The 17,620-nt window shown below is 39.6% G+C and overlaps 1 protein-coding gene across 7 annotated transcripts in view; it reads right to left on the bottom strand.

The window, feature by feature from the left end:
* Positions 1 to 17,620, bottom strand: part of ccser1 (coiled-coil serine-rich protein 1) — a 122,602-nt gene that overhangs the window by 63,227 nt on the left and 41,755 nt on the right. For all 7 annotated transcript variants that reach the window (XM_040031705.1, XM_040031706.1, XM_040031707.1 and 4 more), the window contains exons 7-8: positions 13,759 to 13,933; positions 7,122 to 7,199 (exon numbers count right to left, since the gene is read on the bottom strand). In XM_040031705.1, coding sequence (XP_039887639.1) covers positions 7,122 to 7,199; positions 13,759 to 13,933 — 253 coding nt within the window. The remainder of the gene's footprint in view (positions 1 to 7,121; positions 7,200 to 13,758; positions 13,934 to 17,620) is intronic.

Genomic DNA, 17,620 nt, shown 5'->3' with positions numbered 1-17,620 from the left:
CGAGAAATGATTCAACTTTTTTCTTTTTTTTTTGGGAAACATCATTGAGAAAATGTGCTGGTTGTTTGTCAATTAGTCAACATCCAATTTTCTTCAATTTCTTTAACAAATTGGAGTTTTCTTGATATTGATGAAATGGGTATAAGCAAGAACAACATGACAAAATGCCTTCTCCGTGTTATCTTTATACCAATTTATTCAGCATTTAACCCTAACCTTGCACTTTAACTATGAGTGTTGGAGAATTAAACTAGCTAAAATGTAAAATGTAATAATAATAATTGACCACACCTGGAGTCTTACAATCGCACCACGGTTAGAGGGTCTCCCGGACAATTTTACTTTTAGCAGCACTGCAGCATACACATGTTGGGAAGGGACTCAGAAACCCTAATTTATTAAACTTTGCTTTTAGTACAGACAAAAACAAAACACAAAACAATAACAGCTAATCTGATTTGACTTAAACGTTTCAGAAGCGTCCATAAATCTTAAACCCGCAGGGAGGCACTTCCCGTATTCTCGGCAGCTGTTTCAAATGCTCAGCCACCCTTTAGCTTTAAATGGATTCTTTAAATGGAGCCTCAGTCACAAACCGACTTCTTGATGCAGGTAACGCACGGAGAAAGCCTAATGTGTCATCACAAAGAAAGACATGAACTCGTGAGAGATGGACTGAACATTCGGTTTTATCATTTTAAACCTGAAGGTTAAACAGGATGAAAAAGTAAAAATTCTTTCCTTTATACATATTACATCCATGCAAGTTTTTAAAATAAATCTTAATTACGCAAATGACTCCTTGTTTCTTACTAAAAAGTACATCTGTGGAAGTTCTGATCACGTTTTGAGAGTCTGATATGGTCACAGCTGAAAAATTACGAAATTAAGTACACTGAATGCCAGCTTAAGACTCCATGATTTATGTCCACATATCGAATGCTTTCTGTTGGTAAATCATTTGCATAAAAACTGTGTACTTAGCTACGCTGTGTGGAAACCCCCCCCCCAGAAAAAAGCGACAAAGACATGCAGCACAATGTGGACTCCTCAACACAAATGAACGGTCTACAAAAGTGATATGGCACAGTGTACCAAGACCAAATATAATTCAGGCATCTCACATATGGCTTCTTGGAGATTCCAGTACAGTTTGTCCAACCTCACTTTTCATTTTGTCACCAAAAAAACAATAAATGATATCACAAAGACAAATGTGCAAACTGATCCAGCATAAAGTTGCTTGCCTCAAGTATTTAATATTCACCCTGTATCTGAATCCATCTTCATTTCTATCTGCTGGCTGTCTCTGTTTATCTACTTTATGTCTGCCTTGGTAACTATATTAATAGCTTATTTATGCACATTGAAAAGGGCAAGAGAAAAAGCTTATATCAACAGCCCTACAGATTAGATGAAAAATATGTAGATTTGATTTTGTTGTGAACTTTTCCGTTTAACCTCCTAAGACCCGAACTCCTCCACAGCATGCATTTTTAATTTCTCTTTGATATTTGGGCACATTGGGACCTGATGAATGTAAAAACAAAGAATTACCAGATTTTTTTTTTTGGCCTAATTTTTGTTTCTGAGAAAAATGAGAGCCACATATGAGGATATTCATTTAAAATTTTGATAGAACAGTAGCAGCATAATGTCCTCGTAAGTGGACAGTTCCTTGTAGAGCAAAATTGAGTATTTTGGTCTAAATGACCCCAAATGTGATGTCCACATATGTGGACGCCAGGTCCTAGGAGGTTAAGTTAAAAACAGAGAAGAGGTGATTCAAAATGTGTGATCTGCATCACATTATCAATTCTTATCAAGAAAGGATAACAGGTTACTCTGACCTCGGTCAGCTGTCTTTTCAAATTAAATTAACTGTCAATAGCAGGTCACCATAATGTCAGTCGCTTTTAAAATAGATTTAAGTGGCTCTGGACACGCCCATACACAAAGAAACCAATGGATATATCTGTAAAGTAAAGTCAAATTTTATTTATATAGCACCTTTCAAGACAAGGATCACAAAGTGCTTCACAACAAATAGCAACATAAAAAAAGTTAACTAAATCCAAGTCTGAAAAAAGACAAAAAAATGTGCTTAGTAGACATCTAAAACAGGAGTCTCCAACCTTTTTTGCACCATGGACCGGTTTATGTCCGACAATATTTTCACGGACCGGCCTTTAAGGTGTTGTGGATGAATACATCAAAATAAAACCAGTACCGGTACCAAAAAAAAGACCCAGGGAATCAGAGTTATAAAAAATAAATAAATTTTAATAGATAAAAACACTAAAAAACCCTAAAAACACTGAAACCCATAAATTTCACACGCGAGCCTCAACTCTCACAGCCCGGCACCAAACGACTCATGGACCAGTACCGGTACATGGTTCAGGGGTTGTAAATATACTCACTACACCGGATCGACTGCTTGTTCATGCTGTCTTTAACAAGCCAAACACGTGGTAGAAACTTAATGCACTTAGGCTTGGGGACATGATCAAGACAACCTGCTGATATTCAAACCAAGCTGAACCAATCAGAATAGAGAAGAAAGGTGATTTAACTTTGAATTTTGCATGGACTCGTCTAAGTAATTCAGAAACGGCTGTTCCACTGAGAATTTTCCCACACGATCATCTCTAGGGTTTACAGAGAATGGCTCTAAAAAGATCATCTAACAAGAAGCTTTTCTCTGGGGGGAAAAGCCATTTTGATGCCATACGGCAGGAAGACTGGCCAAACTGCTTCACACTAATAGGAAGGCGACTCAACTAACGACTTGTTAAAACCAAGGTATGAAAAGCATCTCTAAACGCACATCATGTTGAGTCTTGTAGCAGATGGGCTACAGCAGTAGAAGACCACACCATGTGTCCCTCCTGTCAGCTATGAATAGAAAACTGAGGCTTTAATTTACACGGACTCACAAAAACTGCCCACAGAGGATTTGAAATATGTTGCCTGGTCTGCTGAGTCTCAAGTTCTATTTCAACTTTCAGATGGTAGGCTCAGAATTTGGCAGAAAACAACATGGAAAAGGATGGATCCATCTTGCCTGTATGAACGGTTCAGGCTTGTGGTGGTGTAATGGTGTAGGGGATACTGTCTTGGCACACTTTAGGCCTCTTAGTACCAAGCAAGGACTGTTTAAATGTCCCAGTCTACCTGAGAACTGTTGCTGATCATATCCTATCCTCCCCTTTACAATCACACTGTTCCCCAGTATCGATGGCTTATTCCAGCCCGATAGCTAAGCATGTCTCAAAGCTCAGATCATCTCAAACTGGTGTCTTGAACATGACTGTGATGTCAGTCCAACAGAGTACCAGAAGGGGAGATTCACATCAAGGATGAAGCAACTGTTTGATGCTATTGTGTCAATATGCACCAGAATCTCTGTGCAATGTTTCGAGCACCTTGTTGAATCAGTACCACAAATCATTAAGTCAGTTTTGAGGACAAAAGGGGGTCCAACGCTGTACTAGCAAGGTTTGGCTAATAAAGCATCCAGTGAGTTCATATATGTGTAAAATAAGAACTCAACATCCATTAAAGCTGAAAGAAAACATTTGGCTTGTAGGGAAATTTTCAAATCATTAAAATGTTTTCCTGTGAAGTCCAAAAGTTGAGTGCTGTGGTGATAGAAATAATATAATATATACAGTATCTGTACTTCCGAGGTTTAAAGCTGTCTCTAAAATATCACTTCTCGCTCTCTGACCCTATTAGCAAATCACAAATAATGAGCCATGGTTTCTTCCTATCAGCAGGTGTCGTGGAATCAGAAACACAGCTGTCTAGTTCTAAGGTAGCCCGGGGGCAGGGTGGCAAACTTTCCAGGCTTTATCATAGCACACAGTAGAATGGTCTAATTTGTATTTTTTTTCTGACAGCACCCCGCACTGAGCTAAAACGTAATGAATAATTTGAGATGTAAAAAGGCGAGTTACAATTTCACTATTAACGGTTTTGATTTTAACCCGAGAACTCATATCACAGGACCACTGATGCAGAGGAGCAAAATGTGAAGAAAAAAAAAAAAAAGTGGAATTTGATGCCTGAGCCTCACAACAATTACTAAACGCGAAGTTTCTCACGCAGTGTAACAGAGATAAACGGTTATCTGGAAAGAGAGATTCAAAAACGAGACAAAGGATGAAACGGGGAGATGAGAGTGGCAGTCTGTTCTGTGCTGCGGCTTAAAGAAATGACATTTTGTGCATCTCGATATAGCTGCGTGTTGTCTGTGTCAGAAAGGTGTGTATAACGCACATAGCCGCATGTCTCCGTGCTTTCCTCAAAGCATGCATCCTTTTAACCCTCTCGCAGTGATTAGGGCATCACTGTGGGGAAAAGTCGGTAATTATAAATTCACAGTCATCAGAATTATGCATTATTAATTTCTAATTACGCTGCCTCTGACATGATGATAAGTGTTCCACTATAAAAAGAAGTTCACCGTGCTGCTGAAGCAAAGGTGAGTGTACACAAAACAACATTTCATCAGGTGCAAAACTTGCTGCCCTTGACATTTTTTTCTTTAATGAACACACTGGTGGAGTACACCTCTAGCGGCAACTCTAGCGTGATTTCTTTTTTCTGCTACTTTCTTCTAAGATACAGTAGAATACTTTAACTGGGACAAAATCTGGTAAAAATCATGTCATATGCATTGGGTCTAAATTAAACTAGGTCGCACTGTGACACTGCAGCCTCTCAGGTGGATACCGTAGATTATTTTTACACATGCCGAGTCGTTTTCTAGAGTGCCAGGGCAAATTCTCTTCTTCTCAGCCCTCCCTCTTGTTCTTCTTCCATCTTCGAGCAGTATTTCTCAAACACCGGCTTCTTCTCTATCTCTCGTTCATCGCTTGGTCTCGCCTCCACCTCTTGCACTCCGGTGTTTATTTCCTCCCCTTTTCCTTATCAAGTTAATGTCATCAAACCGAATGCTTTGCTCTTGAATGGCTACACTTCAGCTATAGCTCCCACACTTTTCCCAGCAGCTTTTCTCCCTCATCTCTTTTCTTCAATCTGTCCCAAAGTAAGAAATACAATGTCCTCTTCTCAACATTGAAACTTTTTCCTCATATGAAGCTTCTACTCAGGCGATATACCCTCTCTGTATTTATGTTGTTTTCAATTCATCTAGCTCTGTGAAAAGCTCAGCCTTTACCACCTACCTCTCTCCTATATATACACTTCTCTCAATCATCTACCTCTGTCCCATCTTCAAGTTAAACTCATTTCCTGCAATTCTTGCTGCTTTCTCCCTGATTTGTTTTTATCTCTATCGATCGTGACCCTTTCCTCCTTTAAGAAAACTCTCCTCATCTGATGACAAGCACAGAGGATCTGCTGAATGAGTGTTTCATCTCTCGCTCTCTCCCAATCTATACACACACGCTCATGGCCACTTCATTAAGTACACCTGTTCAACTGCTCATAAATGCACTTATCTAATCAGCCGATCACCTGCCAGCAACTTAGTGCATTTAGGGATGTAGAGATGCTGGACTTCAAACCCAGCATCACAATGGGGAAGAAAGGTGATTTAAGGGGCATTCTAACACAAATCTACAGTACTCCGATTGATCTGTACATAGTAGCACTCCAACCTTTTTCCACAGATGGGAAATTACAGCTTTTAGGATTGAAAGCCTAAGCCAGATGGTTAAAGTACATGTCACATAATCCAAATGTCCACGGTTCAATTCAATCCAGTGACATTTGTGGCATGTCATACCATATCATTTCTTCTCTGCCTCCTCAACATCCACTGTCACATCAGATAAAATTACCCCCAAAAAGAAATTTCAGGTTCCCCCTGTCCAGTCAAATAATCTTTTGATTATAGTCAATTGCCTGTCTCCAAGTCTGTTTTGGATAGTTTACTGAAACCATTTCCTACTCTTTTCTACCCCATTTGATCCCTTCTTTTCAATCGGTCCATGTTCCCTGTCTGTCCATCTGTACTTTTCAGCCAGAGCTGCTGTCAGCATGCTGTGTCCCATCCTACATTTTTAATTTTTCCTTATCGTCCAGCTGCCACTGATACAGCATGTAGGTCAATAAAGAGGGCATACACGCTGTGACAACTATACAAACACAAAGTCTATATACAGCCCTAAGATTAAGTGGTACACACATACAGGTGCACTTAGTGACACAAACGCAGTATTTGTTGGCAGTGTGTCAGTATTTTGTGGGTAAGTATCACTAGACTGTATTTTAAAAGACCTTTACCAGTGTGCACATTCATGTATGTAAAGGGAACTTTATTATGTTGCAGTTAAAAAAAACACACACACACACATCAAAGATGAGAACCACAGAGCTGATGGCTCTACTACGCCTCCCTCCTCCAACAGGCTAACAAGACCTCTGATGTGACCCAACTAAATCCGGGGGGAAAGCTCGACAAAAGACCTCCCATGGCAAACTTAAATCCCGCTCACACACAAGCACCCACTTGAGCAATGATGCACATGCTCCCTACAGAGATTAATAAATCTCATCCAGATCGCACGGCTGGGATGGACAAGGTTGACAGAGGGCATCTGGAGCCTGTCAAGACAATCAAAACACGTTGCCCCTCTCCCATTCTATATCTGCAACTCTCCTGCTTTTAATCATCCTTTTTCCAACTCTTTCTCTCTCTCTCCTTCACTCTGCCTTCCTTGCTGCTCTGCTCTCTTTCTTCCTATTTGATCTTTTCGTGATTCATTAGAAGCTGATGTGAAAAAAAAGTGTTAATTGTTCTGATATGGGTAAAACTGAACGAGACACATGGATCAAAGGAAGATTCAGTTTTATATTTTTGATCACACCGAGCCTGCTGTGTTCTTTTAATTAAACTAGCTGGCTAATTGAAGTGAAGGGTTGGCTATGGAAAAAGAATAACAAGTGAGCACTACAACTTTACTGTACATGTATTAAGTGAAAGCATAAGCTCTGTTTTTGTAAGATATAAAGCTGGGAGGACATTTTTATTAATATTTTTCATTGCCTCACACTTTTAATGGATCTGTAAATTTGATGCTTGTAATACAGCCGTTCTCACTGAACAAATAGCTAAATTTAGTATAAAACAGACTGCTCCGTGTTACCTTAAACGGAAGAGATTTTTCACTGCAAGGGCTGATGGGTAGAGACTGAAGGCTGCTGGCAGGACTTGTCTCTGTGCTCTGCAAAAAGACAAAAACACGGCTATAACCAGAACATCACGATGAGGTCTGCGTGCTGTACTGTGCTGAAGATAAACCAGTCAGGTGCTTAAAATGACAACATTACAACATTAAGGAATTTTGTTTTTACTCTTCTTTTTCTGCTAAATATATTCACAGTTAGGCAGTATTACAAAAGCCTCGCTAAACATTCAGTATGAAAACAGAGGAAGGTATAAAAAAAAACTTTAGTTCTGAAGACAGGTGCTCATTTTCATCCCTGACTTTTCATTTTTTATTTTTTTTTTTTTTTTTTTACAGAAAATCTGATTCATCTACATTTGAATGACATCAAAAATGTAAATGTAGGTAACATGTCTGTATCAGAACAATTTCATGTTGCCAGCTGCATTATTTTCACCTGGTTTCTTACAAAAGCTCTTTTTTTCTGATGACAGTTGTGATTTGACGCTTTTTGGCACTGCTTCTCAGCACAGTTATCTAGTGGGCAGAGAGCAGAGGCAGCCAGAAGGGGATCCAAAATGCACACGCGTACACACACACACACAAACACACAGCCTGTTTTCATGTGACAAAAGGAGCATGTGCAATCACGTACAATCTGCACACAGGTGCACAGAAACACCGTCCCTTAAGAAGAGCATATGCGGGTATATAGATCACTGCTGAGGGCTCCTGATGGGTCATATGGGAAAGCAGAGAGGAAAATCGTGTCTCAAGCTAGGACTGCTGCTATTGGTGTACTTTTGCATGGTAGGGACATGACAGTACACAGATGGAAAATATGACAAGATACATGATATAACAAGAGAAGGAAAGAGGAAAGGTAAAAATAAGTATCATCTAAAAAAAAAAAAAAAACAACATTATCTCCACTTGAATATTCAGTGAAGTCTATTCCTTGCCATATTTTGCCCTTTAGGAGATTTATATGCCAACTAACCCCACTGTTGTTAGGCGAAATGACCAGATACAGTAAGAAGTCTATAAAAATTGGATTTTTAGGCTGAAGTTTAATCATATGTGCATAGTGTTAGCCTACTTTCAGCTTTTAAATAACCTAATTTGACAGATGGTTTCTTTCACAAACATTCTGAGATGATGTTGTCCATGGCTTTCATTTTAAAAAGGGCAAATACTTAAAAAAAAAAAACATACTTGGCAGGTGATTTGGTGAGTGTCTCCCTATCATATGACATTTTAGATCACATTACTGAATCATATGAGGACGTACGAGAGCATCAAAGAGGAAACACAACATCCTGCTCTCTAAAGATCTTTGAAAGATAGAAAGCACTTGGCTTGCATTCTTTTCTCTTCTCTTAATTAAGATAATCTCCACTTTTGACAACACACATGCTATAGAAGCGGTTACACTAATCTCCTAAACAATCACACTTAAAAAGCCAAGTTGGTCTGCCTGCAGATGCACAGCACAGCCACTACAAAACATGACATGCCCTCTTCACTGTTACAAGGTTAGGTTGGGATTGCGGTTAAATTCATTTAATGATAATCTTAGGGTAAGGTTAGATTAAAGTTATGGTTACTTGAAGTCTGCAAGTCTCTCGGCACAGCTGCCAATGTTTCCTCCTAGGATGCTGACTTGGTCTGATCAACTCAGGATCAGCTACTTAGCTTGAAGCCTGACAAGATCAATTTCCTTGCGATTGTGATCTTGTGAAACTCACAAGATTCCAGCTGTCTCATTGGTTTTGAAGGAGGTTCTGAGAAACACTTGAGCCCAAATCTTTGCACAGCATAAACTTGATGCTTTTGGTTTGGCTGACCTTTTAAAGAAGCATGCCTCCCTATCAGAGTTATAGGTGTGCTGTGGCGTCAGGCCCTCAATGTGTCATTGGTGATCAATGCCTTTTCCTATGTAGACAGACAGGCGTGTACTCAGTGACACCCCCCTAAACACACATACACACTCTCACTCTGTCTCCTTCTAACACATACCCATCCTCTTTAAGGTCACCCCTGTCCCACAGGCCTTAACACACAACTGTCCCCACAATTAGACGTGGCTCAGTAAAAAGGCTCTTAGATTTAGGAATTGGCTGCCGGGGAGCCATGGATTTAATGACTGGCACTACACTGAAACTAAATGTCTACAGATGATGAATGGCCTAAGAAAGGAAAGCAGGTTTTGTAGTTTGATGCGCACCTTTAATCACATCCACACATGAGTTAAATCAAGAAATGAAAACCTTCAAATAACTCACGGGGCATTCATACCACCTCGCTCTCTGACAGACATTCGTCTTTTTTTATAGAAATTGCTTTAAAATACTCTCATGCGATTAAGCGAGGACATTGAATTACTCCGCTTTGCTGTGTTCCACATCTATCTGTACAATCCAACACAAATTTATTTGTAGAAGTTCATCAGAACTTTTGGAAATGCTGATGGGAGCACATTAGCTGGTTCTGAATGGCACTGTTCTTTCCAAAAACTGTTTTAACAGATTTGGATGGCACAATCGGAACTGTAAGAAACACCATTTTCAATGTCATTCTGTTATAGCCGCATTCTGACAACGTGGTGGAGGAAGCAGTCTGAGTGTAAGCCGTAACAAAAAGTCAGTCACGGTCTTCCTAGAATCCATGGCTGACACTGACAAATGGAGATCACCATAGGAAACATTTCTGGACACAGACAGTGGCATTTTACAAATGTTCGTCCATGCAGCCGACAGAAAACACTGTTAAAAAAACTAAATATCTGAAAGGAGTGTTCATGGTTCAAATTGTTTGCGTCTGCATAATGATAAGCATCTTTTATTTGTATAGGACAATCCTTTGTTATTATTTTTGACATCAAATCTTACAGCTTGTGCTAGTATTTTGATTTTTATTAGTATCGTTTGTATCATTTCAATTTGAAATCGGAAGCTATATAAATTGTTTTTCCTCAATTCTTTGAATTTTTGGTGCCATAAGAAATTTTTATCCAACCCCACTGGAAAATACGTTCCTCTTAACTAACTGATGAAAAGAAAATTCTTTTAAAACAGTTGTTAATCCTGTTCTACAGATATTATAGTCTATATGTTTATAAAGAATGGGAAACTGCATCAATTTACATCAAATAAGCTCACAACAGCTGTGTGCAGCCCAATCGTGTCTTGATAACTTTTACAAGCTCCTGAATTCAAAGGTGTAGATCGCTCACAGCTAGGCTGTCCCAAAAATCAAGGCTGGATTCTGGATTAAAAGGTCAATGTTAGGTGTCAATGTAAACTTTCAATTATGCAAATCTATTTTTTCTGAGACGTGATGCTCTCACATTCAAATCTTTTAATGTACTTTCAATGTTGGGCTTTTTGGTAAACTCTCCAAAGATCTTACTGTTTGGGAGTTGATATCTAAATATGTCGGTCTCTGGGGCTTTGAGAGTCTGCTCTGTTAATCTCACCCTCCATCTTCCATGAATTGTTGCGATGTATCAACTAGGTTCTTCAGTAAGGTTTCTGCAGTGGACCACTGAGGCCTACTGATGAGCCTTCTTTTTTTGGGGGAAAAATTATTCTTGCAAAAACCCGCGCATGGCAGGGAAGAAGATATGCAATAGTGTCTCCAGTCTCCTGGGAACCCAACTCAAATCTGTTTGATGTCTCTAGAGCCTTGGGAGCTGAACCACAGGGAATTCTGTGTTTTGTTTCCACCTGCCATAACTTTGACATAAGGTTAAGACGTGGCGAGTTCTCTTTCCTTCAAATCATTAAAGTTTAGTTCATAAGTCTATAAGTTTAGTTCTGCAGAGAATTTCAACTCAGGTAATCTCTGAAAGCACCTAAATCGAGTCGTTTTGCATGTTTTTGTGGCACTTGAAAAAACAATGGAAATTAGACAGAAGCCAAAAACACAGTAATCTCAATTATATGGTCAACGTTAAGTAACTGTAAAGATTTTCCAGAATTTCAGGCTATGGTTTTGGGGACTTGAGGTTTTCGGTTTGAAATACATTATAAGTGAATTTCCATAACTTTCCATTTATTTGCAATTCAAAGAAGACACTGTAGAGATGTAAACCCATGATAGTATCGCTCTAACATGAGTGCGGAACAACACATCTGAGCTTCAGTACCTCAAAGCAGCTGAAAATAATGACCAAAGTCCTTTTCAAGAATCACAAACCTATGGATAGTTGAAAAATAAAAATTATATTAAGAGCTTAATCTTCAACCCAGACTGATGATATGCTCAAAATTTGGGACTAATTTTTTAATGTAAGTGAATTTTGATTCACCTATATTTCAATTCATTGGTGACTTAAGCTCAATTTAGGGTTCTTATTGAGCCTCAAAAGTCCCCAAAATTGATTAACTAGTGTGTTACTTCAGAGGGGAGAATTCACAGGTCTGCACTGAAAGCTTGCAAGTCAATAAGCATAATTAGGTGAAAGACAAAATCTTTGGGTAGCCTGTGGACAATCACCACCATAAAGTGCCTTTTGATTTCATAACCTCTGATAGGGTGACACAGCAACGGGGAGGTCTTCTCAATCACCAGATGTAGGTTAGATTAGACATTAGATAAAAGAATCTCTGTGTGACCTTGATGCACGTAATGTATGTAATACAGTATGTAATGATGATTTGATTTGAAGTTGAATTTCCAATAAATAAAGTAAAAAGTGAACAAATTACAGTCCCTGCACCTTTGCACACACAGAGGACTGACAGCAGGAATTCTAATCCCAAAGTTTCACATGCCAGGTTCCACATACTGCAGAGTTATGACCCTGTCTACTTGGCTGAGCTTCGGCCCAGTGATAGGACGTTTGAAGTGGACAAAAGTGTTTGACAGTGAAAAGTGTTGGCACCTGCTATTGATTGGCAAAAGCTTGCAAAAGCAGACACAAGTGTACAACGGCAAAGGTGAACGCAAGAGGCTATAAGTTAAGTTAAACAAAGCCAAAGACCGGGGCTCAATACCAGAAGGTCAAGCAAATGAAATGCAAAGAAAACAGACATGTCGAGTCACCCTCCCCTTGTTGCAGAATGGTTTATGTCTGCTTTTGGAAGGTAACAAAATTTGCAAGTTAATGACACAACAGAGCAAGCAAAGAGGGCAAAGAAACGCCTCTTTCATATTCATGTTCTGCTGCTGCGTACCCTCTCTCTCTGTTGCACTCCTTTAGTTTTTTTCCCATCACCACTTTAGTTTACCTCTCTCTCTACAAATTATTATTTCATTTACATGTCTCATGTCTCTCTCACAGAGGTCCTGGGAGAAAAAGAGAGATATAAGCAGGAAAGAAATCAGGAGAAAGCCATATATATGCCTCTGTGGACTGTAATTCACAGCAGGCTTTGATCTTAGTTTAGAGATACTAATGGTGTGGTTTTAGGGAAGGTCTGGTCACCCTTTTATCTTTTTGTGTATTTGTATTTTGAGTACGGGTCTGTATAATACTTCCATATATGGTTGGGGTCAGTCACCCATGTAGATTTAAAAAAAACCCAAAGCATCAGACAATTAAAGCTAATGGATGTTCTTTCTGAGCTTATGCTATTGCTAACATCCCTTATTGGTATGTTGGCATGTATTATACACTGCCAAAGGGTATTAGTGAAAATATTAGCACTTTCACTCTAAAACAAAACATTCACCGTATATATTAAACACCATCAACACCCCCTTCCAAATGACTCCTACTGACACTGTGCTCGCAAAACTTCAGAAAACAATCATTTAGGCATCTGTCATTTTCAAGAAAAGTGTTATGATCTTTCTGGATCCTGATTTGGACTAAAATGTAAAACAAAAATTTGCATCTGCATCTTGTAATTACCCGAGACCCCTCAAAAACGTGTGGAGTCTGGCATCTAAAGAGGATATGTAAGTGCAGAGGATGGCAGATAATGTGGCTTCCTGGTTTATATTGTTAGACCTTGTAAAGGTATTCCAACGTGTCAGTGCTTTACTAAGTGACTGTTTCAGCTAATCATGTCCAGAATGGTTTGGATGTAATTTAAGTTGGTTCCAAACATTCACACTGAGACAGACACATAGCCTGGGGTGAAACGTTAGCTTTAACCAGGCTAAAACATTTAAAGAGGAGATTTATAGCCTGAAACAGAAGGGGTAATATGTGTGTGTTTGTGCACATGTAAAGCATAAACTGGCAGATACTCAAAGTCTCCCAGTTTCCCCCTCTAAACGTAGAATCTGATTAAATTAACAAAACAAAGTGATTAAATGGACCTTTTAGAGACGGGAAAGCAACCACCAGACCAGATTTCATGGAACTGAAATAGAGCCTGATTAAAATAGGGGGTGAAAAATTCGTAAGAGCAGCGTGGTGCACAGTGGTTCCAGATGAAATTGCTTTTTATTGTTTGCTAGACCCTTATCCTCACCGGTTTAAAACAATTTGATGCGTTTCTAAATTGATAAGGGCTGTCGGTGTGGTCTACCTTATGTGCTCTGTAGAAGCCAAATATGCCAGACTCACTAAATGTAAAGCTAATCTTCCTTCATTTGTTTGTATGTCCTTGTCGAGAAGAGCTTATGTGCTGCTGACTGTTAGCCATGTGCATTATCTCACCTCCTGCAGTGTCCGCCTCAGCCTTAGAAGCAGGGTTTTGACAGCAGTGCACTCCTGCTGCATGAGTCTTAGTGGAAGGGTTTCCAGTCCCAGAGGTAAAGGGTCATCTTCCTTCCCCGTGCCCAACCCGGCACTCCACTCAGCAGGCAGCAGGCTGGTTGGACGGCAGGGTTCCCTAGAGGAGGGGAGGGATGAACAAAAACTTCATCATAAACACGTCTTCCCCACGTCCCGCTGTTCTCCACTTGTGGAATCTCATCATTGCCTTCGCTGGTTAGACATTATATAGCTGACCCATTACACAGTAAAGTGAAGATGCCAGCTGCTTCTCAATACCCCAGTAATTCCTTGAATTCTGTGTGATACCATGTGTAACAAACTAAAGTGCACAAACATAGTCCGAACAATAACTTGGCAGAATGCAAAACAATAATTTGTAGCAATTAGATGCAACGTAGTAAACTACTCCTTCTACACAACCTTCCTGCATAGCATAAAGCTGTTATTCACAGTATTTTAGTCTGATTGAAACCCAATGTGAACATTTTGAATCTTTCATCTTTATTATTTCAGAGTCATTGAATAAAAAAAATAGTCCATTGCTGCAAAAATAGTTGGTTTTAAAAAACACAGAATGAAAAGAAAATGAGACAGACAGAAAAAAACAGGAGAAGGAAAATCAAACCAAAAAAAGTGACAGTCAGAACCAACTGTCACAATACACAGCAGCTACCCCACAGGATCCACCGAGGACTCGATTTTAATGACAAGTCATTTCTACAATAATTCTTTTTAGAGAAGGTTTTAAATCAACAACGTGAGGCGATAACAAACTACCACACAAAACAAAAAGTCCACCTTATCATCCTGTATAATGAAGTCAGGGGGAGACTTCACTACCAAGAGATTTGTGGACGTCCACAAGAAAGTTTGAATGTTTAGTGCAGCAGAGCTGACCGTAGGTAGATGCTGTTAAAAGTCACAGTTTAAGGCCGGACTATTAACTATTAGCCTCCAAAAGAGGCAATGTTGTGATGGCACAGGATTGGATTCAAACACACACAAACAACAGGGGGGAGTTCAACCAAAGCCTTCTTGTAATTATCTGTCCCATTTGGGAACACACTCCATTAAACAGTAAACAGGTCTTTGTACCAGCATGTCTTTGGTCTCCGGTGCGTGGCCTCTATTCCTCGTCTCACCTGAAAGTCACAGCATTTAGGAAAAAAGGAGACAGATTTTTGGAAGGGATTCTTACAAAGAGCCAGACCTGCTTGGAGCATCTGTCTTTGCCTTCCTAAAGCTCAATCCATGCACCTCGGGCTCTTATATTAACATAGTCATTAATTGCTTGGAGTCCGCTTTACTCCTTTTGCCAATTTGCCACATTTCCCTGCTCAAGATGTCAGACTTCTCTATGGTCCACCAGACATGAAAACAGTCTCCGAACAAAGATCAAGACGTTTTTATTCTATTTTGTGGCCGTGTGTGAAAAGCATCGGGAAAACAAAGCACATCAGTTTACTTTATGATAGCTCTGCACAAACATGACGGTAATTGAATGTCTGTGGGGCTACTGATGTGGTTTGTAATTCAAATACTTTTTTTATTGAGTGGTGGAAAAAAAAGATATATTTTCTAAACAGACATTTTAATTCCCCGACATTCTCATTTTGGGATTAGCACTTACCTGAGGTTAACAATTTACTTTTCAGACAACAGCAATTACACAAGCAATTAACCACAAAACACACTGGAACACTAACTGCATTCATGGGCATAACTTTGTAACCTAAAGGGTTACATGATCCGTGGATAAACAGAATCCGTGGATAAACCTTTTGTTCTGTTTATGCACTTCTTTGCCTTTTAAAATGCAAGCCATCATCAATCCACTGGCAAACAGTCACAAACGTCTCTGATCAATAAAAATGTGGCGCTGACTCTGACTTGGACATTTCGCCAAGTCTTTACTCTTAAAAGTTCCTATTAACACGACTACACGGAGCTAGATTGTTTGCAAAATAGACTTAAACTATTTCAACTATTAAACTAGAGTTGACGCATTTCACACAGGGAAAGCAGAGAGAAAGAACGCCGGAAAGCAACTAGAATAATCAAACTTGTTTCAATAAAGTAAATTCCTGCATTAACATTTCTCTGCCAGGTTGTGATATTTTGACAGAAGTGCATAAAGGGGGATTGTGTATCTCACCTTCTTTATGACATTTTCAAAAGGTGAGCCGAGAAATACCACCCTCTTGTCTGAAAACCACACAGACAACCTCAGAGTTCACAGTCTGCATAACAAGAAAAGAAGAGGGATGGAAGACAGTGGAAAGGCAGACATGGTAGCAGAAACAAGAAGCTCTTAATCATCAAGAGCCCATGTTCACTTTCACAGATTTAGAGGGAGGTTCTAAAAAAATCACCAAATAAAGAGCAGCCATAAGCATTAAGTCAGCCAGAAAAATCTACTTTTTTTAAATTCTCTTTTCTTTCTAAAATAAAAAACATCACAAAAATATCGAACAACATAAGCCATTCTGAACACAGCTCGGTGAAAAGGTCAGGCTGAATCGCACCCTCGTACTTTCTTCTCTGACTGTTCAACATCCCACCCCTCTTTTGTCTTTCTTCCCCCTCCTCTATATCTGTCTAACCCCACATTGTCGCGCTTTTTCTATTCTTCAAACCTTCGCCACTCTCTCCAGGCTCCCACCTCTGTTACTTCTCTTTTGTTCCCCTGCCCTTCCCTTTCCCACCCCCGCCATACCCCTCACTTGAGTCTGCGTCTTCCATCTCTACAGCTCTGCCCTTGCCTCTTCATCTTTTTCACGTATTCCTCTGACAACCACTACACTAAACTGATGCAGTATCAAAGCCTAGGTGTCCCCCTGGGGATACTGCTGAGTACCTCATACAAATGTCGAGGAGGCCTGCTGTCTTTTGAGGACAGGTGAGCGCTGTCTGTCAACTAGTCAGATGAGATTTTTTTCCCCCCCTCTTTCTTAAACTGAATTATTTGCAGCTTTTTGTTCCTGCCTGGCATCTCTGAAAAGAGTGAACTTTCTCCATTTATTTCTGTATTGCTCCACTCTGCTATTCAGGTAGGATGAACAGGGGGTAAATAAATAACAAATGATCAACCGTGCACTCTTCTCTGATGTGTCAAATGGCACAGTGCGGTTCCAAAACAACATTTTTGAGGGGGGGGTTCTTCACAAGGACGTTTTCTTTATGGTTATCTGCATCTGCGCCTTACTCCATGCCTGACAATCTTGCCCTTTCTCTAGCTTTCACCAGGGTTTCAGGTTTGGATTTTTCTTTTGGTGTAGCTCAAACAGAGTGACAGGAAAATGAGTAGGAGTAGGGTTCAAACAACACTTGAATCACCCATAACAACAATCACACATCAGGCGCAGGTATGCACAGTATTTACTCTTTCAGGGGACTAGAAGTTGCTGCTTGAACTGAACAGCTGAGGGCTGTAAACACGTTTTATTGTGGACACTTTTTAAACACTTTTTTAAAAATGTGCATATCTTTCAGTGCATGTCTACACTCTTTGTAATGCTGACAGGTCCAAAAACATTAATATATATACTTTAGGAAAGTTTTTGATATAATTAGTAGACATCAGGAGTTATACAAACATTTTATCTCCAAAAAGCTTTGTAAATGCAATGTTTGATGTACAGGGTGGGCCATTTATATGGATACACCGTAATAACATGGGAATGGTTGGTGATATTAAAGTCCTGTTTGTGGCACATTAGTATATGTGAGGGGGCAAACTCCTCAAGATGGGTGGTGACCATGGTGGCCATTTAGAAGTCGGCCATCTTGGATACAACTTTTG

The sequence above is a fragment of the Simochromis diagramma genome, unplaced genomic scaffold (assembly GCF_900408965.1).
Source record: "Simochromis diagramma unplaced genomic scaffold, fSimDia1.1 OVJJ01000284.1, whole genome shotgun sequence".
Lineage (NCBI taxonomy): Eukaryota > Metazoa > Chordata > Actinopteri > Cichliformes > Cichlidae > Simochromis > Simochromis diagramma.
This window is presented reverse-complemented; position numbering and strand designations above follow the sequence as displayed.